The following is a 21,137-nucleotide window of genomic DNA, read 5'->3' as shown; positions in this document are numbered from 1 at the left end:
AACAACATAATTATTAGTTATACAACCCACATATCTGGCATTAATGCAAAGTAGACAAGAACAAAAGCTGGTGGTTAAAGAAAACCACACAAAGTCTCATTTGCAGTTTAAGGCAAATCCAATCCTTTGGCCCAAATGCAAGCATGAAACGTGGTGGTGGCATCGTGCTGGGGAGGTTTTTCTTTTCAGCAGGGGCATGGGAGGACGTAGCGAAATGAAGGGAAATCCTGGAGAACACCCTGTAAGGGTTCTCAAAAGTCTTCAGACTGAGATGACCTTTAAGCTGCAGCTGCTTGTGGCAGAATGGTCCAGTCAAAGCAACGCTTAAGTCATGTGTTTCAAATACAATGAAATACAAGGGCATCCCAAACTTTTGAGATTTTTATTTGTTAAAGCACAAATAAGCTTTGTGTTGACATTACCTATAAAATACAATGCCGTACTGAAAAAGTGCGTACACGAGGATGACTGACAGCAGTAAGACCCCCCCTCCTTGCTCTGATTTGTTGTTTGTGACAGAGCTGTGCCTTTCTGTACATGGCTGTAAAAATCACAGGGGAGGAAGCAGGGAAACTTACATTTTTTTCACAAATTTTCAGTCTCATGTTACGCCGTCATGACACAGTCCACTGGTAGTTTTAAGAAATATGTAAAAAACCAATTTAAGTTGCCCACAGCAGCTTTACTGATCACATAGTTACGACACCATCTTGATATATTCGTTTTTAAAAGCAAAACTGCCATGCCACACACCAAGACAGGACACACACACACGCAGAGATACCAAGACAGGACACACACACACACACACACACACACACACACACACACACACACACACACACACACACACACACACACAGAGAGAGAGAGAGAGAGAGAGAGAGAAAGAAAATATAAAATCTGTACTACATGCTGAGAACTAAAAGAAGCCACGCCCAGATGATTCTCAGTTCATAGATCATTTATTCATTCTTTTGTGTCACAAACAATCCCTGAATTCAAGACAAATGGCTTTTTTACACTTTGTATTACGTATTTATGTACATTTTCTATAAAACACACAGTACTGGCATGTACTTTTTGATCCAAAAATGAAACGAACCCTGCTCTGTCTTGCGCTGTAGGACAAGTGCTTCAAAGGAAGTAGACAAGTCAAGGCGTTCGCACCCGCTAACCTCATTTGGAAAACTCTCAGAGTTGGTCAGTTTCCTCTCCGTTTCTACCGCGCGCACACACGGTTCGAAATACAGAAACGCGGTCTGACCGGAAAACTTCTTTAAAAGTTTACTCCGGTAAAAGTGAGACGAGAGGAAAAATCTGGTGCTGCGTGGAGCCTCTTCACAGCAACACAGCTAGACTACAGGTACAAACAGGGTGACGGCCGAGCAGACGGAGGATCCGCTCGGTGGGGCGACGTTCATTTGAAATTATCAACTGGTTGGCTGTTGTTTCTTGAGTCAACATTACATTACACAACAAAAGGATGATCTGGACATTGGGAAACCAGGCTACGGGATATGAGATTATAACATTACAATAACAACATGTAGGATTTTTTATTTTTTTTTTACCTGAACGTTATAAACAACCAAGAGCAGCAAACATGTCTTTGTGTCCATCGGGTAAAAAGATGGCGTTCATGGTCGGTCGCTGCTGTGTTGATGAGGTTCAGAAAATCTGTACAACCTGGACTTGGCGTCGCTGGAGAAAAGTTTGCTGCGTGTTCTTGATCCAAGTCATTTCGGTCTTCTGAGTCGGTCATGTTTGTGCAACAAAGGTAGTGCAGGTCTTTACACAGTGCTCAAACCTTGTTTTTTTTTTTCTCTTTATACACCGAGCACCAGGTGGCTTACTGAGAAAAGGTCTGTAGAGTCATTACTATCACACAAATCCCTCCAGGGGGCTGATTAACAGAAAAAGAAGAGACGTACAATCCACCAAGAGGCCAGTAAAATGTCTCTCTCTCTGCTTCTCTCCTCCACCGTTTATGATCCTCGCCTCGTCTGTACAAAATGTGTTAACGATATATTAAAGCCATAGGATTCGTTACCATGGAGTGTTGAGAAGAGATGCACCGAGAGTATTTCTGAAGTTTCTGACACAGGCCAGGTTCACTGGGAGCCGTTCAAGGTGTCGGCCACAGGATAGACGGAGTCCTGCTGAAGGCTCTCCGCGGGTAATAAACACTCTGAGACCGCTGGCTGAGGGCAGCGGGCCAGGCCGGCCCCCGAGTTGCAGCTCACGCAGCCCTGAGAGGGAGACAGAAGGATGCGTTTCACACGGACTCGACGTGAAGACCGGTGGTAATTTAGGAGCTCTGCGCTACCTGTGTGTCCAATTCCTGTGGGATGGTGTGCTGCTTGATCCAAGGATGGACCTTGGCCAGCTCTTCTTTCTGCTCCTGGCTGAACCACGGCTGGAGCGGCTGAAGCGCTCGCAGCTTTTCTCTGTCTTCTGCCAGCACTTCATTCTGATCCCTGTACACGACAAAGATCATACTACGTTAAGGATGCACTGATCTGGCTTTTCCTACCCGATACCAAAACTTTTTTTTTTCTTTGACCTGACTAAGAATTTTTTACTTTAAGGATAATGATAAATATGAGAAGAAATGCACTTGTCTCATAAAATTAATTACATTCGTCCCCATTTATGCCTCAAAGTATATGTCCCTAACCTTTAGCTCGGATTTTTTTAAAATCAAAAAGCACATAAAAGTAAATGATGTGGATTAACGCATTTATAGACTGCATCAAAGATTTGGTAAGTCTTTGATGCCTTTAAAAAAAATAGGGAAATCTCCCACCCACAGATTTTTCAGTATTTGCGTCAGCCAATCAGGAAACGGAGAGCTGATTGATTGGTGTAATTTTAGTCATCATTAAGTTAAAAAAAAATCCTACTGAGCTTTAATTGGCCAAGTATAAAGCAAGTGGGTCTTAATGTAAGCCTGACTTTGTGAGGCATTTAATGACAATAGACGTTTGTGAGCCTATTACAAAGTTTACTTCTAGGTTTAATTAAAAAAAAAAAAAGGAGCAAAAATGCAAGTTGCTCCCCAACTTTTCAAAACTGTGGATCTGTTGCTCCTCTTGCTCCATTGTTGAAGCTCCTGTATACAAACACACTTTTGTTTTCCAGGTAGTGACATTAACCACACCACTGGACAGCATCAGAAGCTAAAATTAGCTTAAATGTCAACTCTGTTATCAATTTGTCTTGGCTATTTTTAAACCCTGTTTTACAGCATTTGCTCTCTCTCTCATACATGATGCGATGCTAAATTTACTCCAAATAAAACAGACATTACGAGCTCAAGGCTAAATAAAATATTATGAATGCTGAAAATTATAGCTCTTTAAACTAAAATTGACTGAAGCCATGTCAAAAACTCAGCGGTGCATCTTTAAACTACATATCACATATAAACTATATATAAGTCTTAACGCAGCTGATGTTTACCTTGTGTGTATCTGGTAGGTCATCATGACCTGCTCAGGCGTGTGCTGGATCATGCTCCACAGGGAGCTCTCCACCAGAGTTTCAAAGCTGTGCGGCTGCTCCACAGACGCCTCCTGGCTCTTGCGGGCTTTGCGGGACGTGTCTGACGAGTCATTACTGGCAAAATACTTGCTGCTGTGGCTGCTGCCTGTAGGCCAGAATATTTTGCATCACTCTGGGCTCAAGACATCACTTACAGATATTAACATCCTTAGCCTGCTTAGTGACACTAAGAAGTCTGATACAAAGACATTCAAGGAAAGATGAGTTTAGTAATTGACATCCCGCAGTCTGGAAAGGGTCACAAAGTTATTTCATAAGACTCTGTGACTACAGCAAACCACATTGGTCTTTATTTACAAATGGAGACAACATGGGACATGAGTAAAGAACAAGAATGAGCAAAAATGGCAATCAAGGGAGAGTTGTAAACAACGTTTGATCTGAGCTGGAGTAGAAATTCATTTATCTAAAATGCTGAGTGTATTTAAGTTTACTTCATTTACTATTCTACAAGCACAAGCGCTCCTTCACCACTGGTGAATTGCAGGCAACATGGATTTGGTAAGCTAACGTCTCTCAAACAACCAACCTCTTCACTGTATCCTCCTTATTGAATAAAAACTGGCTTTATGAAGTACATTAAACAGCAGATTATGCTTTCTTCTTTGACGGGGGTAACTGTGTTAGGCACTGATGTCAAAGTTTAGTTTCATATCTAATCACTTTCTTTGCTGCCTTGTGCCTAGCCTCCGTTACACTTCCCCCCACCCCCACCTATTTATCCATTTAGAAACAAGCATGTGATTTAAAGCTAAAAGTAGCAAAAATGCTGATAAATGAACTTTAAAAAGACGATGGAGTGTGCTGCCGTTTGTACCGGTGTGTGAGGTGGACGTCTCGTTGGAGCCGGAGCCGGAGCCGGACCCCAGCGAACCTCCAGATTCCCCTGATCCAGATCCTGAAGCATTGGATCCGGTTCCTGACCTGGCGTCCTCCTGCAGGAGCAGGTCCAGCAGCTCGCTGGATGTCGACTGGGCATCCTGGTTGCCAGACTCGCTTGGTGCGTCCCCCTTAACAAAGCAACGGTTTTCAAATCAATGTCACTTCAATCAAGTTACAGTGAGCATTTTCAACACTGATGATACGAGTCATAAGTTCAAGCTGACCTCGATGGCGTGGTGCTCGTGGAGACTCTCAGGGTGGTTGAGTCCAGTGCTGCTCTGCCCCTCGCTTTGTCTGGGAAGCTCCTCCTGCAAGAGGTTGAGCTGCAAAGGAGAGCTGGAGCGAGAACTGGAAAACAAGGCCTGAGGCCCGGCCGCCTCCTCTTCCTCCCCGATGGAGGACGCGGCCTTCTGCGAGGAAAGGAGCAGGCCCGGTGAGGTCTGAGCGCGTGGGCCGGTCTGGACCTGAAACTGAGGCTGAAGCTGAGGGAAGGACACGCCGCCAGGAGCGTAGCCCGTTATCATGCTGGGTCCTTGAGGTACAGCTGAGGGAACGGAGGGAAAGCCCGGAGTTAAGTTGGGATAGCTAGGCAGGATGACGGCCATGACGGGAGGCATGTACGGGTTAAAACTCTGGGCTGAAACCAGCGGGAGTGGGCTGTAAAAGTTCTGGACATTCTGCAGGGGCTCCATCTGAAGCGGTTGCAGGGCCGGCTGGCCCTGACCGGACGGCATGACGTTGAAGTTGTAGCCGAGCTGATTGGGAGGTTGCAGCATGGCAGGAGTTGCTGCGGGCGGCTGTGGCGGTCGGGGCTGCTCGGCGGCTGGATTCCCCAGGACGGGAAAGAACGGCACGGGGACGGGGGACGTTTGGCTGTAAGTCTCTGCCATCTGAGGCTGTGACGACTCAGAGGAGGGCCACGACGAGTAGGGCACGGGGCCGGTCGGGGAGGCGTAGCTATCCGAGGAGCCCTGAGGTTTGGGCCGCTTGCGTCTGGGCTTTGCTCTTCGAGAGCGATTCCAGCCTCCGGCACTTATTGGACGCATATAGTCCCCTGTGATGAAAGAGGGATCCAAAATAAAAACCAAATTTTTCTAGATTTCTATGGAGCAGAAAAGGATTCCGGACGGGAGCCCAGACCGTGCTCGGTCTTTTAAGCAGCATACCTGGTTGATGAGAGTGAGCCATCGAGCCGTTTTCCTGCTGCAAATAGGAGCTGTAGGGACTCTGAAGGATGCGATGGCGGAAACGATCAACATATTCCTGCTCCTCCTTCTGCGTGTGAGCTGACAGCACCTCCTTGGTGAGCCCGACCAACCTTCTCTCCTCCACAGCAGGACTCAGGGTTGGGCGGACGGGGGTCGCTGCAGGGTCAGCGGGCTCGCTGCCCATCGGGGCATCCTCCAGCGCAGTGGCCTCTGCAAGAAAAAAGAAAGAAAAAAAAAGAGAAAAAGCGAGTTAACCTTTCTCTTCTGTAGAAACATCCAACACTAGTCAAACCTTTATGAAATGCACAAAAATACGTACCATACGGAACTTTCCTCTCGACACGATTCAGTTTTTTTTTTTTTTTAGCAATTTAATAAAGTAACAGATCAACAAAGAAAATCTCAGCAGCTTCCATGAGTCGACTCACTGAAGCAAGTAGGTTTTGTATACCTGACTCAGGCTGTGGCACATGGACGATGGTACTGCTGTACGAACACTGGCTAGTGACCGAGACAACACTCATGGCCTTACAGGACATGGTGATGTCTGTCAGAGGTGCCCCGACAACTGCTGCAGCTGCAGGGCCCACTGACACCTCACTGTCCAACACAACCCCTGGAAAAAGAGATGAGAATATGTTAACAGAAGCTGAACGTCGGTTACAGTCAAATGCAAAGGCTCGAGCGATAGCTGCTTTTACCTTCTGGAGCGTGTGGAGCAACACCCGCGGCGCCTTTGGGCTTCTCTTCTTCTGAGGCCGAGGACGAGGAAGAGGTCGTGTCCAAGGAAGGAGACTCGTTCTTTCGCTTCAGGGCTTGACCCGCACAGCCTTCCAAGTATCTGCAGAAAGAAAAATTGTCTCAGTGACAAAGAAACCCACACCGAACAAACACACAACGCTAAACTGTGGGTGCTGCAGAAGCCTGTGAAAACACACTTGATGATGTTGTCCACACAGTTGATCTGCTGATACGAGGGAATGTGCGTTTGCTTCCTGCTTTCTTCATTTCCTCTGACTTCAGGCTTGGCGGCTGAGTGGAGGTGAGTCGCTGCAGAAACAAAAGGTTCACCGGCTTAGCCTTTAATAATAATAATAATCTGCCCGTTGAAAATGGGTTTCGTGGCTGTATGCTGAATAAAATTTCAGGTAGAAGGTTTGCAAATGATGCTCGTGCCCATGAACGTCTTAAGTATTAATTGAATTAAAAGTGTAAAATACAACAAACTACTTCAATGAATTTGTAAAGCAAAAGGATTTCCTGGAAAATAAGTGATAGTGGATTCTTTTAATCCACAAAAGATAAAATGGGCTAATGTCACACTTCCAGAAAGCCACGGGTCTAAATATACTGAACATAAGCAACACAAAATCAGCTTTGATGGCTACAAAAAAAATGTTATTGAAACATCAATTACCAAGTGACAATCAAGTAAATATTATCACCAGGATCAACATATTATATTTTAGCTGGTACAATGTTGACTTTCTGCCGTATAGAGAAACTTCCTAATAAAGTACAAATTTCCAACCGTTTCTGTTTGTAAATTCATTCAAAGTTGTGCTTCACATTACAATTTCACCCTAAAAACAAAATAAGATTCAAAATGCATAATCAAAAATCTTACATTTACGTCAAAACCAACACTACGCAACACTGAATTGAGTATTTATAAGGCCACTTCACCTATGTTCGGTTTGCCAGGCGGAGCGCTTCTTTGGCCGGAATCGAGCTGCGCGTGTCGCCCCCAGCTTTTCGACCTGTTCACGTCAGCACTGATCTGCTGCAAGGTCATCTGGGAAATGTACACAAGAACACAGAGATTGTATCAACACGAGTAACCTTTGCAGCTGATTTTGAGGATGCGCACCAGACAGGTGCGTCGACCGTCTCTGGCGACTCACCGGTTCCCGGTTTGAGTCCTCCCACAGGTTGCCGTTGCTCTCGCTCGAAGAAGCGAAGCTGACGTAATGCTCGTGGGAGCCATTACTTCCCAAACTGCCGTAACCGCTGGAGCCATTGTTGTGCACCGGCTGTGGAGAAGAGAGAATTACATCAAATGAGCTTTGGTACAGAGATTTAGCTTTCAGTATAACTAACATGTAAAAATGTCTTTAGCAGATTAATTGTAAAAAAAAAAAAAAAAATGCAATAATAAATTCACCTGAAGGAAAAGCTTATAGATCTTGGCTTGAAGGTCTTTTATTTCCTCGTAAGTGACTGGAACGTAATCCTTTGTACGAGCCGCAAACACATCCTCGTTCAGAGGACTCCTGCGGTGATATCGGCACGGCCGCGTTATCTTCATTATCGAAACGTTAAACGCGATGAGAGAGAAATCTGACAAACTATCGCCACCGCTTACGTTCTGACTTTGTGCCGTCCAATGATGAAGGCCACCTTGCGGCTCCAAGGATTGATAAAACTGGACCAGCTGGTGTCCAAGGTGATGTAGTCTCCATTCTGACAGCACAGACGCACTGGAGAGTGCTCAAACGGAGGCTGGCCTGCATACTTTAATACTACGATAACGCATGAAAACACACACGCACACACACACACACACACAAAAAAAATTCAAAAACATAGTTTTCACACAGTAAACAACAGGCGAGAAAACCCTCCGCCAACTTTCAACTCGCATCATTTAAAAAGACGGGACTGTGCTATAAGGCAATGTAAAAATAATGCAGTGATTTTTCCTTAATGTTCAATTTAAATCCTAAATAATTTCTGTGCCTTTCTGCACATTCACACTGCTTTTACATTGATTTCATGTGAAGAACGCCAGAAAGTTTGCTCTGCTGTTTTAAGCACTCACTTTGCCTGTGCATGGACAGCATGAGGGGACGGTCCTCTGGGTGGATGCAAGTGAGCAGCGACGTGCCAATCAGGTCCTGAGGCATGTATCCCAGCAACGGCACAGCCCTGAAGGATATTTAGAAAAAGATTAGCTCGCTGCCATGTTTGGTCACGCCACAAAATGATGGCGGTGCACATCGCTGTATGTCTGCTCACCTGTCATCAACTTCCAAGAAAACACAGCCGGGGGAGTGTGTTGTGGTGAAGATACGTTTGTCCATGGGAATACGAGGTGCTGCACGGACGAATAACATTTAAGCTAAATAGCAATGACAAAAACTTTGGTCTGGACAGAACCTTTGTATTGTAAATGAATAAATATGAATAATTCAAACAAGTGAATGCTATTATTAAGTGAGATCTGTTTAATTTGGTGTTGTGATCATTTGCTGCACCTTCGTAACCAGAGATGATTCGTTCGGCTAACGTCAGGCAGCACGGCTCCTCCTCCTCTCCTTCCTCCTCCGCACTCCCCGTTCCCTGCACCTTCAGCAGGTAAGGTGTGATCCTGAAAGGGTTGTAGCGCATCTCACCGTCGCGATCCTTGCTTCCTCTGAAACGATATGCAATTTCTTTTTTTTTTAATTTTAAACACAAAAAATATGTTAAAACTACAAGTATTCTTGCCGTCTCATCGGTGTATTTTTCACATCTTGCCACAGATAAAAAGTTATTACGCTTGCCGACATCACAATCAGAGTTTGAAAGTGCTTGTGAAGAGCACAGTGGTTCTAAACATGATTATGACTCTCTCATAGTTAAGCAGGCCCTGCTGATTTAATATATGAGGCAAATTCTGAATGTTTCTATAAGTGTGAAAGGAAAAACTGACCTTATCCTGCAGAAGAAGGACTTGACCTGCGCACTGTCAAACAGAACTCCAGCTGTAGAGACGAAGGAAGAGAAAGCTTAAGTGTTTGTTCTTGTTTGTTGTGAGCTAAAGAAAACATAATATACAGTACATTTTATATTAAATATAATTTGCTAAAGCAGAGAGATTGTGATGCTGTCAACATTGCACGCTTTGTCTACTGCCGCTTTATTCTAATTTGTAGACAATGCAGTTGTGTTTTTCTCTTGTTCTTTAGTTTATTGGATTCAACAAAACTGCCCAAGACGATTATAAATATGGAAATTTATTACATGTTTATGGTGTTGAAAATTGCAGAAGATGGTTAAAACATAATGTACATTTCTCCAAGAGCTGTGTAAAATCATGTTTGTGATTTAATAAAAAATAAAAAACGGAAAGAAAAAATTGGGATGCCATTTTTCCATCTTGTTAATTTACCTAAATGTCTAACTCTACCTCTCCATTTCCAAATGTCTTCACAGAACCTAAATCAACAAGAACATCGTCCCATGACGTACTGAAAGGTGCATCTCGTGCTTTTTCCCACTAAAAGCAACATTTAAGTAGTGCCTGTGAGCTCCTAATAGGATTTAAGTCATGTGAGTAAGGGGTCATGGTTGAGGGCTTTGCTGGCTTCCTGTGCTGCTGTAGTGTGTTCTAGAAACTGCCGACACATGCGTAAACCCTATAACCTACCGGGGCTTTTCACCGTTACTTATCCCAGAGGAGTCCATCTGTCTTCTCTATTAAGAACACTAATTTAATCTGTCCATAAATCTTCAGAAAAAGCTGCCATTTTGTGCATTAAAGCTCAGTTTTGTTAAGCAGTCACTGAGTTCCAGATTTATTCAAGTTTCTCGTGCCTCCAAGTGCCAACATCCTTGTTGAAAATGTTGATAGATAATTGAATCCAAGAAGGTAGTTTTGAATCATTTTGCTCTGGAATGCTGTCTGCTAAGAAATGTTTCATCATCAAACATACATTATCTGGCTCATATTGCATATTTATAAACGGCAAACAAAGTCTTTCTTTAGACAAAAAAAAAATTTAAAAAAATAAAAATACAGTGTCACCTAAAAACGATCTAATCAACCATGGAGTAGCCAGAATAGTCAGTCATCAAATAACTTTGAATCCTATTTCCACATCTAGTACTGTAATAGTTAATATAAGTCAAAATGTAATACCGAATAAGGAAAGACTGCCAGATGAAAATGTTCCAAAAGCCTACCAGAGTGCGAGTTGCTCCACGGTGGCAGGTGAGGCTGTGCCGTGTGCGAGTAGAAGACGTTGACGTCTTGGTGGAAGAGCAGCTCGACAAACTTTGCAGACTCCAGGTACTTCCTCTTGCAGCACAGCAAGCTGGGAGCCTGCTCCGATGTGTACAACACGCGGCCGCCCGAGAGAGAGAACACCATCACAAAGGAATCCTGTACAAAACACGGAGATGAGCGACGACACCAATCAAACGGAAACCAAGCAGATGTACAATTCTTTCTAAAAGTATAGAAAGTCCTTGGGTTAATCTTAATTTAATCTTGTTATAACCAGAAATTTTGGTCTGTTTTATTGAGATTCTGTAAAAACAGATTGCAATGAAGTAGTGCACAGCATGGTGGTGGTGGCAGCGTCAATCTGTGGGGGGCTGATGGGAAGATGAATAAAGCTAAACAAATATGAAAGATCATAGCTGAGAAGGGGAAAGAAAATAGGGCATCTTTATGAATGAGTATCTGAAAAGGGTGACATGCATTTGTAGTCAGACCCCTTGAGTCACCTTTTGCTCATGTCATACTTTTGGTTTAAGTCTCAGTTTTGAACATTTGTACAAAGTTTTCATCCTGCTTTAGGTACACTCTCAGAGTGGATAGAAGTCTACTGAACAACAATTTTCCAGCTGTGCCACAGATTCTCTATTAGATTTGCTTCTAGACGTTGGATTATCCAACATGTTTTTCTCTAAATCATTCTACTGTAGTACTGACTGTGAGTTTACACTTGTTGGTAGGTAAGGCTTTGACCCAGTCCTGAGTCTTTTAAAACTCATGACAGTTTCTTTAAGTTGACCCTGCATTTAGCTTCATTTATTTTCCTATCAACTCTAGCATTCCCACCCGCATGATTTTACCACCACCCTGTTATGCACAACTATGTGCTGGTTTATCACCCAAAATCCTTGAAAAATGCATAGGAGGAAAAACACAAGGAGTGACGTCTTCCACGCGTTTCGGATCTACATGCAAATGTGAGCGCATACCGTGTTCTTGAGGTTGTGCTCAGAGGTGACCCTCTCCAGCTCTTCCAAGGTGCAAACAGTGGCATCTTTTCTCTGGTCTTGTCCATTCTGTATCAGCAGTTTGTAGTATTCGCTGTTGGCTACAGACGATAACGCACAGTTTAAAATAGAAAAGTCTCACAGTTTGTCGTGACTCTCCCCGATTGGCGGGGGTTTACCTTGTACTTGCTTGACACAGTTGAGAGCGTAGTTTAAGGCCTCCACAGTGCTGGGTTTGCTGTGGCTCCGTTTGTCGGACGGAAGCCTCTTTTTCATCTCAGCCACTGTGCTCACCACTTCTCTGTGGGAGTGGCCTCGTCCCCTGACAGCCAACTCGCTGCTTTAAAAAGAAAAATAATGAAAAGAACAGCAAGGAACCAAACAATCAGATTAAATAATCAAAAGGGCAACAACAAAATAGAAATTAGGAATTTCTTTAAAGGAGCGTATATGTTTTCAAACTCAAAGACAGGGCCTGGTTTCTCTGAAAGTATCAGATGAGTTGAATGAATGAATGCCCTTTTTCTACGATGACATCTAAACAAGAATTGTTTGTTGCTCAATGTTAGTCATGCATTTTGCTTTGTTGGGTTTAATTGTGGAAAAGTAGCCATGTTGGTAAAACTCAGAGTTACTTAGTGTTTCTGAGGCTTGAGCTACAAAAATAAGCAAAAATTTGTATTTGTATTAAACAACTTTTTGTTTTCTTTGACCTCAAAATAAAAGTAATAAAAATTCAGCCCTTATTTTAAATGGTTAGATATTCTCCTGACCCAAAGGTGTCATTTAATTTGAAGCCAAAAGTTCAGTACAGAAAGAAAAGTAAGTAATTACCTCTTGGTCGACAGTGAGGGACATCCTCTGGCGCTCCTTGGGCTTTCATTGGTTGAGGAAGAAAGATCATTGGAGGTGCTGGTCATCTCCTCATCTTCCTGCCCCACGTCTCCTGCTAAAGCTCCTTGTCCCTCTGCCATGAGGTCCTGCAGATGCAGTTGCCCATCCTGACGCCCAGATGTGCCCCCGCCTGCTCCTTCACCCTCTGCAGGGCCCAATGGCAAAGCTGGTTCCTCCCCGCCTTGACCCCCATCCCCTCCTGACATCACCACACTCTGGTCATACATCAACAGCATATTGTCCGGTTAAAGTTGCAACGAAGTGTCTTCATGTGTTCAGGGGGAAGAGGTTCCATGTGGCGACAATAAATTGACAATAGCTCAGGTGAATGCCGAGTCAAGGATATGACGCAGTGTCTCGAGCGCTGTAAGATAACAGGACGTAAAGGTCGACTGTTAAGATCCATAATCAGAAGACGGGTCTAGATTTACTTCCTGGAACAACAAGAACCTGCACAAAACCATTTACTTCTTTTTAATATTTATGGACTGTGCACAAGCGCACCAATAGAAATAAATTTTTTGAAGTGGTCAGATCTTTGTTGAACTACTTTTAGCAGTAGTGCATCTATCTCTACCTGCTTTGAACGTCAAGAGACTGAAAAACTTTCCTGAAGTGAATAGGACAGTGGTGCTGATATGAAGACTGTCATCAAGCGAAAGCTTTTCTTGGGTCTATAACACAAGAGCTGCAATAAACCCCGAAAGAGTAGCAATGATTAAGATTTACACATATATACAATAACTACTTTTTATTGAAAATTTCATTCACTATAGCAAAAACTGACCAAACCGACTCAGTTCTTTGTGAATATATAGGCGCTGCTGTTAAACTATAATTAACCAGATTTTTGGTAACATTGTACTACTCGCACCCATCCAATCAAAAAATTACCCAGATAGAAACTGTCTGACATTATGACGTATGCTAAAGGACCACAACAGCAACACATCGAGAGCAATTTATTACATCTATGAGTCTGAAAAGGGTTAACAAGGCAGTTTTGGGACATTGGTACTAAAGTGAAGCACAGTGAGAACAATTACACACATGGAGAAAGGTAGCAGTGGAGAACCTTCTCAGAGTGGCCAGAAGGTCAGCAAAAATCCAGAACAAGATCTAAATCACTGACGTTGCCTCAGCTACAGTCAGCCTTAATGACTCAACAATAACAAAGATACTGGGCAAAAATGGCCATGGCGCCCCTAGTGATTATGGCAACAGCTTTTTTACACAATGGCACTAAAGCTCAACTCTATCCTGCACCTTTCTTTACTTTAATTGGTTGAGGTTAGGTTAATCATTTCACGAAACTAATGGGGTCTATTGTGACAATCTAGGGTCATCTTGACTTAACTGCTTTCCCGTAAATAACCTTATTAGGTCAACATTATCCTGTATGTGGATGTGCAGCTCTTTGGTGTAAAGTTGTTGTCCATGAAGTGAGTTCCGAAAACACTCGGACAAGCCTAAACCTGACTGCCACGAGGATGCATATCTGGTGTTGAATCATCATCAACAGTTTCAGCCAGAATTTACCTACAATTAACTTTTTTTTTTCCATTTAATGTTTTAAATACTCGAATCAAAACAAGAAAAAAAACGAATTCAGCTTGCACAGCCTTTGCAAAAATACAAAAAACACAAATTTTTTTTGTATATTTTGTACCATGTTCAGAATAATGTTTCTATTTAGCAAGCAAGGACAAATATAGTCTGCCTCTTTATCTAATGCTACTGCTGTGACTGATCATCACACCAACTTGTTGCCGTCTGACTCACTCCCATAAGCGTCCATTTACACTTGAACATCGTCAGTCATCATAACAGCAATACTGTGATACTCGGTTGTGTAACTACGATTACAAGTGATTCTTAGTATTACATTATTACAAGTCAAGTCAAACCCAGCAGGTAATTTGCAGAGATGTAGACCTTGCTATATACAAATAACACATCAGATAAAAGTCTTTACTCGCAAATTACTTAAAGCAACAGTCATGTATGTGAACACAGTTACTGCTGTACATTATCATCTGACTTGGCCTTAATCCTGCAGCACAAAAATAAGGTTGATTCTATTTTTAGGTAGCTTCGATTCAGCTACAAGGTGTCGGTAAGGCACTTTCACATACAGTTCCACCTGAAACATTCACACCTCTCACCATTTTCTAGGCTGCAAACTTTTTCTAAAAGTGATTTGAGTTACAATCTGCACACAATGCATATCAGAGAAGAAAACAAGCAATGAACACGCAGGGAAGAGCGGCATACCTCTCATGACAGAAATACAGATATCGGAGCAGAACACAAGAAGAAATACGGCGGCAATGAATGTCCCGAAAACCAGTGTGCGGTAATTGTTCTTTAGAAATGAAAGCTGTCTGGTTAAGAGAGGAAACCAAGAAGCCAGTGGTCAGTGAGGTAAAGCGTCAAAGTTCTTATGCAGAGTTAGGAAATACTGCTCAACTATCGACTATGTTAATGCACTCTACCAATCCGGTCTTTATTTTAGCATTGTTGACCTTTTAGAGAGCATTTCTCACTAAAAGGTTCATAGATGTTAGATTTATTTTTCCGTAAGTATGACAAATAGCCAACGTAACAAAGGAGTGACTTCAAGAGCAGTGTGTAAATGTCCTTGGGTAGCACTGACAGAGTCAAGACTCAACATCTCTGGAAAAACCTTAACATGGTTGTCTGCTGATGCTGCCTACCCAAACCTGACTGGGCTTGAGAGGATGTGCAGAAAATAGAAGAAAGCATCCAAACATGAGTGTACCGAGCATGTAGAGATACTGCCAAGGCTATTTTCACACATTTAGTCACAGGTATAAGTACTCGGGTATCTGCAATGAACGGAATACCTTCTAGCAGGGCTGTAGTTAATGAATGTGCTAAGGTGACTTTTATTTTGTTAATGTTATGCATGATTAACTTAAGAGCTGCCTGTGAAAACAGACCTGTAGGCTGAGCTGCAAGACTTTCGCTGTTTGTGGAAGATTAGATGGTGATTAAATGATATAGCTTATAATACAGTTTCCCAATAGTCAAAGATTTTCCAAAGAATGATGTCACTAAAGCTTAACACCCTGCACATTTAGCTTGCTAAGACAAGTATAATAGCAGTTACATAAAATATAGAGGTGGAAGATGGAAGTAGGTGAAAATCTCATGTCTCAATGTTAAAAAAAACAAACAAACTCTACAGTCTTTCTTTTCACTTTAGCTCAGGTAACTGTCTCCATGTACACTGCTTAAAAATTACATTTATAATACACTTTTCTGACCTAAAATTCTATTTTAACCAAAAGCCTGCAATAAACTGTTGTGTTAATAAAAATGGTAGCGAACAGAAGGAAATAAAATGATTAAAAGATGTTCTAAGAGAGCAGAGATGCAGCTAAAATGCTTCCTGTTATTATGTTAAGGTAATATATCTTAATGCAGAACGATGACTTTATGTAGCCTAACTGGTCAATAGTTTTTATTCTATTCTTCTAAACAAATAAAAACACAACAGTGCTTTGTTGTATTTGTATATATATATATATATATATATATATATCGGCACCAACATCGGCCAATATTAGTCTTTTAACATATTGGTATTGGTCTGGCAACCAGACCGATACCAATATGGTACCATTGTTAACAACCAATATTTGTTTTCATCGTGTTGCCATTTGTTTTCAGATGATTAAATCCTTTGGTTTCATCTTTAAGTATCCACCTTCTGTACTTCTAAGCTCCAGCAATTTAAACTTGGGATTAAATGATTCATCCCAAAACCATTTACATGCACAGCCCAAGAACGCTGATGTAAAGTTTTCTGCCTAACTCATAAATAACCATTGCTAATTATTTCAATATACAACAGAGAAAATCCCAAGATTAGCACTTAATATAATGACTGATCAAATATTATTTCTAAGTATTCACTTCAGTCAAATCCATTTAGACTTCCTGCAGTCATGACTGCACCCGTTTCTCACCAACTTCAAGGAAAGTTTGTTGATTTTGCCCTTTCCTAATACATTGTGTAAAAATGCATTATAAAGTCAAGAAGTCATTTAGGAAGTCAATGAATTAGGTGTAAATGAATCTCATTCTCAATGTGAGCAAGTGTGTAGTGGGGGAGTGGGGGGCATAAATAAATTGTACTTTGGGTAGAAAAATATCATACTAAAAGAAAAACAATTTAGTACGTTAAAATTAAATAAAAGGTTTCATCAATGGTAGTTCTCTAAAGCTCAAACCTGACAAAAGTCTGATTCTCCTAAAACAGCTCTAATTTAAAGCATACCACCTAAGGCTAAGACTAATAGCATCAGAGACCAAAAAAAAAAAAACATTTTAGAGGAACATGAGAAGTAAATAAATAGAAATTCTACAGTTAGAAACATTCAAATGATAAAATTATGCATTACAACACAAAATCTAAGATTGTGCTAAATAGCTTTGGGAAAAAACAATGGTATGACAGGTCAAACAGGAATCTGCAGCTACGTGACGCAAACATCCATGTTAATGTATTTGAGTTGGCCACATTGACTATTACGTAAGCTGAAACCTTTGGCCTTATTTTATAAAGATATGTGAGAAACATGACTTGACGTACTCTTTATTCAAAAAAAAAATTAACAATAAATGTTATCTTGCAATAAAAGACACAACTTCCTATAACAAAGCAGCTCTGACAGGGTAAATATCTATATTTGGTGATGGAGTCACGTACATGTTGGTTGTCAATTTATAGTGTCTGGGGTTAGTGATAATTTATTCATCAAATACAATAAAAAAAAAATAAGAAAAGAAAAAATACCAAATGGACCTATGTGGTGACAAGCTTTGTGCAACCTATGAGCATATTTGTTGTAATTACATAAAGAACTTCTAAATGGTCCATAGACCTCTCGGAGACTACGGACCTTTATTCAGCTACAGTCAGTATGAATGTGTCTGTCATTAATTCTGAAAACATTTATTCCCAAGTTAAAGGAGAAAAATGAAAAATAACTAGTCAATTAATAAGGAAACATGGCAAAACAGATATAAAAAAACAAAAATTAAGACATGTGAACATTTTAAAACACCCTTGTTTTTTTTAGTCTCTGACAAAAAACTACAACCTTCTTACAATATTTTAAAGTGAAGGTCTTACAAAGTTCACTTTTGGGCTAGTTTCTTTTGCACTCGGTTTGTGTTCAATCCTAGTTTTTCTATCTGATCTATTTGTCTTTTTAAATTGTTTTCAGTTGACATCCGTTATGAATCTGAGTTGAAATAAAGGGAAACATAACCCTGAAGCATCAACCAATACTTAGTTATTCATCTGTTAACTTATCTATATATGTTAATTGTCTCCCCAAATAACTTATCGAAGTTATTGAAGTTTGTTGAATGAATACATTCAGAGAAATAATTTAGAAAAACATCAATAAATATAAAACATATAAATAAACCAAGATTTTACAACAAAAGATAAAAAATAAAACCTAACTTATAATGGCAATAGGGAAGCTTAAAGAGTTGGGGGTAGGAGTGGGAAATTCAGTCTGAAATAGTGAAAAGGCTAAATTAATGAAATTATTTTTATTTTTAGGGAAAAATCTAATGAAACCTGAAGAAAATAAAGTTAGAGGTTGATTACTGTAAAAATGCATCTTTAAAAAAAAAAAAAAATGAAGAGGAAAAAAGCCAAGTCAGATGAAGGATCACATTTATGATCCCGATCTAGTACAATTTACTCCAGGTTTTTTAAAATATTATAAAATATTCTAATGATTTAATTTACAAAATAAGTTTTAAATACAATTTTCTTAATTTATACTCTGACTGAAAATAAAAATTTTAAAATTTCACATAAAGTTACTATATAAATTGCTCAGATCTCTAACCCAATCACACCTCTGATTTGTACCAAAAAATAGATAATAAACCACAACAATTTACAAACGACCACAACACAGGTTTAAGGTTTCCCTCGCCCCTCCCAAGTAGAACCCACTGACCCCAATAGTGTCCATAATCACCACACGTCACTACTTGATACGTGCAGAAAGAAAACCAAATGACTTAAACCACTAATCCGTAATTTAATGTCGTTTTAACTTGTCTAAAGTGACGTGCATAATCTTCCCTGTGTCTATGTTAAAAGACATACAAAAAACTAGAATTAAAATGTTTCCAGAAAATTTCAATAACGGCATTGTAACTCAATATGTAGTTTTATAAGCAAATGCTGCACATTATTGCCTCACGCTCCACTATTATTGCTTAGGATTTACATGTCGTAATTGAAATACAATTTCACTGTATTGGCTGATTTTTGACTGCTAGCAAACCCAGCGCGACTGGCTAGCTGCATGTTACACGGCTACATTAGCAATACAAACTAGTAACGATTGCTTTTACAAATTGTCTTCAACGGTAAATACCCACCTAAAGTTGTATGTCACATTATTATAATACTACCTTAGCATAATCTAATAAAAGACGAAGTTTACATTACTTTTGTTTACATTCACTTGCTGCTCTTGGGGTGAAGTGCATAGCTAGCCTTTCCAGTTAGCCAACTCTAGAACTCCATCTCAAATTACATTTATTTTGAGAAACATTTACCTTTTGAGATCCACGAGATCTTAGGTTTAATATCCAAAACTTAGGTGTCCACAAAATTGATTGTCCATCCAGTATAAAGTAATTATTTTTTCGTTGTTTCCCTGTTACGCATCTTATAACGTCATCCAGCCCAAACCGTTTGACACAAATGTGCAACGTGAGCCCGGCATAGAGTAGCCCCGCCCTGTCGGTTGTGATTGGACAGGCATAATTTGAAGCTGTTGTTTGATTGGACGTGTGGGCGTGCCCCACACCTAGGCTTGCCAGAAACTCGCGGTCGGTGCACGTGTATCCCCATGTTATGCAACAGGGAAACAACAAGCCAGAGCAGACTGCGCAAGCATTTTTGATTCACCCGAACTGCCACACTCACGCCTCTGCAACTGAATGAATAGTCTGTGCACATCTCAGTACTTTCCCGATGGAGTGTCGTTTTGTACATTATTCTATAAAACGCTAAATCTTCACATTTTGAATTCAACATAATCCTGAAAGCTCAGGACAGAGTACAATTTGAAAATGATTGATCAACTGAAGACAAAAAAGGAAAAAGAATAATCCCCTTATCTTTAAAAGCAGGTCAAAGCTGATGGTAAGATGTAGGAGCTGAAGATGGAAAACCTTGAAGAAAATGGGGTTCCTCTTCTACCAAGATAACTCTTAATTGCATCACCAGTCACAAATGAATTGTATCAATGAAAACATAATTCATTAGATTGAGCTATAAGCTAAATCTATGAGAGAAAAAAAAACTACAAAATAGATCTCTTTACATTACAATGTGCATGAACTTGAGTTGTCTTGGAAATATTAATGGGCCAGCCATGTAGGGTACATGGCAAACATAGGGAAGAAGGAACTCTGGGTAGATAACACCAAACTTAAAATTTTGACCCACATATGAGGTATTATGATATAAATAAACACCCTGAAAACACCTGACCTGGAGATGGCAGCAACATATTGTCGGGATGTTTTACTTCATCAGGTAATGGGAAGCGCTTGTGAGTTGATGCAAAGGTGGATGGCAGTACACGGCTGAAACTTACATTCCAGAGAAAGACCATGCCCCAAAGACTATGCCAGAGTTACAATCCTGCCTGTACAGCCAGGGCTATTATTGAGTTGTTCCAGTCGAAGCATATTAGACAAGCTGAAGTCCAACAACAATTCCAAATGAGAACATGTTGAAAAAAATAATTGGTCATCACAGTCAGTCTTCAGTCAGTCATGGGATGACTGGGGTACCAATTGTGGTATCTCTTAGAAAAATCAATCTGTCTGTAGTGTTCATGAATAGGATCTCGAGGAATAGCTATGGAGAAAAGGCTGTATGGTTAGGGAGCCCCACAGTCTTAAGTTTCGCTTTTTGCAGAAAATGTGACACTTTTGGCTTCTTCAGGCCCTAGCCGTCAACTTGCAACTGGACAGTCTACAATCTAGTGTGAAATGGCTGGGTAGAGACACGAAGCCACAAAAAGCTGGAAGAGGAATTGGGTCTCTCTCCAAGATCTTTCACCCCACCACCTGATTTTGGATAAACAGAAGACAGTGGATGAATGGAGATACCTTCCATCTAATTTGACCAGGTTTGAGCTTTTTTGCAAAAAATGGACATAAAAATCCAGTGTGTAGATGAGCAGAGCTGGTAGAGACATGTCTAAAGACATGAAGCTGCAAGTGCAGAAAAAGGTGACTTATTGTTCCTGTAAGACAGACCTTGCTTAATCAGTAATTGTAAATGGCCTGCACTTGTATAGTATAGCTTTATCAAGTCCAAAGGACCCAAAAGTGGTCACGTACCCATTCATACACACATTAACATGATGTGCTTTTCGCAAATGAAAAGCATTAAAAATATTTTGCTTAGTAGACAATAGGACAGAAAATCTTTGTAAATGATTAGGAATTTCTAACATGTTTTAGCAGGTGAGAAAAAAAAATAACCACAGGATTTTAATATAAATTGAA

The 21,137-nt window shown here is 40.8% G+C and overlaps 1 protein-coding gene across 2 annotated transcripts; it reads right to left on the bottom strand.

Annotated features, from left to right (window-relative positions):
- Positions 1–946: 946 nt before the first annotated feature.
- per3 (period circadian clock 3) lies at positions 947–19,506 on the bottom strand. Of its 2 annotated transcripts, none has more exons than XM_017304942.2 (22): positions 19,167–19,506; positions 12,483–12,906; positions 11,828–11,985; positions 11,631–11,749; positions 10,605–10,803; positions 9,352–9,403; positions 8,915–9,072; positions 8,676–8,754; positions 8,479–8,585; positions 8,023–8,179; positions 7,822–7,930; positions 7,562–7,690; positions 7,344–7,452; positions 6,596–6,707; positions 6,359–6,498; positions 6,109–6,273; positions 5,616–5,867; positions 4,674–5,503; positions 4,385–4,577; positions 3,466–3,652; positions 2,330–2,480; positions 947–2,252 (listed from the first exon to the last, which is right to left on the bottom strand). In XM_017304942.2, exons 2-22 carry the CDS (start codon positions 12,776–12,778, stop codon positions 2,115–2,117), a joined length of 3,840 nt encoding a protein of 1,279 aa, XP_017160431.2. In that variant the 5' UTR covers positions 12,779–12,906; positions 19,167–19,506; the 3' UTR covers positions 947–2,114. The 2 variants fall into 2 exon arrangements, with proteins under 2 accessions (XP_017160431.2, XP_008407502.2); XM_008409280.3 differs by having other exon boundaries at positions 11,828–11,988; positions 19,167–19,503.
- Positions 19,507–21,137: the final 1,631 nt, after the last annotated feature.

The sequence above is a fragment of the Poecilia reticulata genome, chromosome 5, assembly GCF_904066995.2.
Source record: "Poecilia reticulata chromosome 5, P_reticulata-male-v2, whole genome shotgun sequence".
NCBI lineage: Eukaryota > Metazoa > Chordata > Actinopteri > Cyprinodontiformes > Poeciliidae > Poecilia > Poecilia reticulata.
This window is presented reverse-complemented; position numbering and strand designations above follow the sequence as displayed.

Coding starts and splice junctions, on each gene's coding strand:
- per3 (XM_008409280.3), bottom strand. CDS start 12,778: ATGCTGTTGATGTATGACCAGAGTGTGGTGATGTCAGGAGGGGATGGG. Junction 7,931..8,022: donor GGACGGCACAAAGTCAGAAC/GTAAGCGGTGGC, acceptor ATATCACCGCAG/GAGTCCTCTGAACGAGGATG. Junction 6,499..6,595: donor TGTGTGGACAACATCATCAA/GTGTGTTTTCAC, acceptor TTCTTTCTGCAG/ATACTTGGAAGGCTGTGCGG.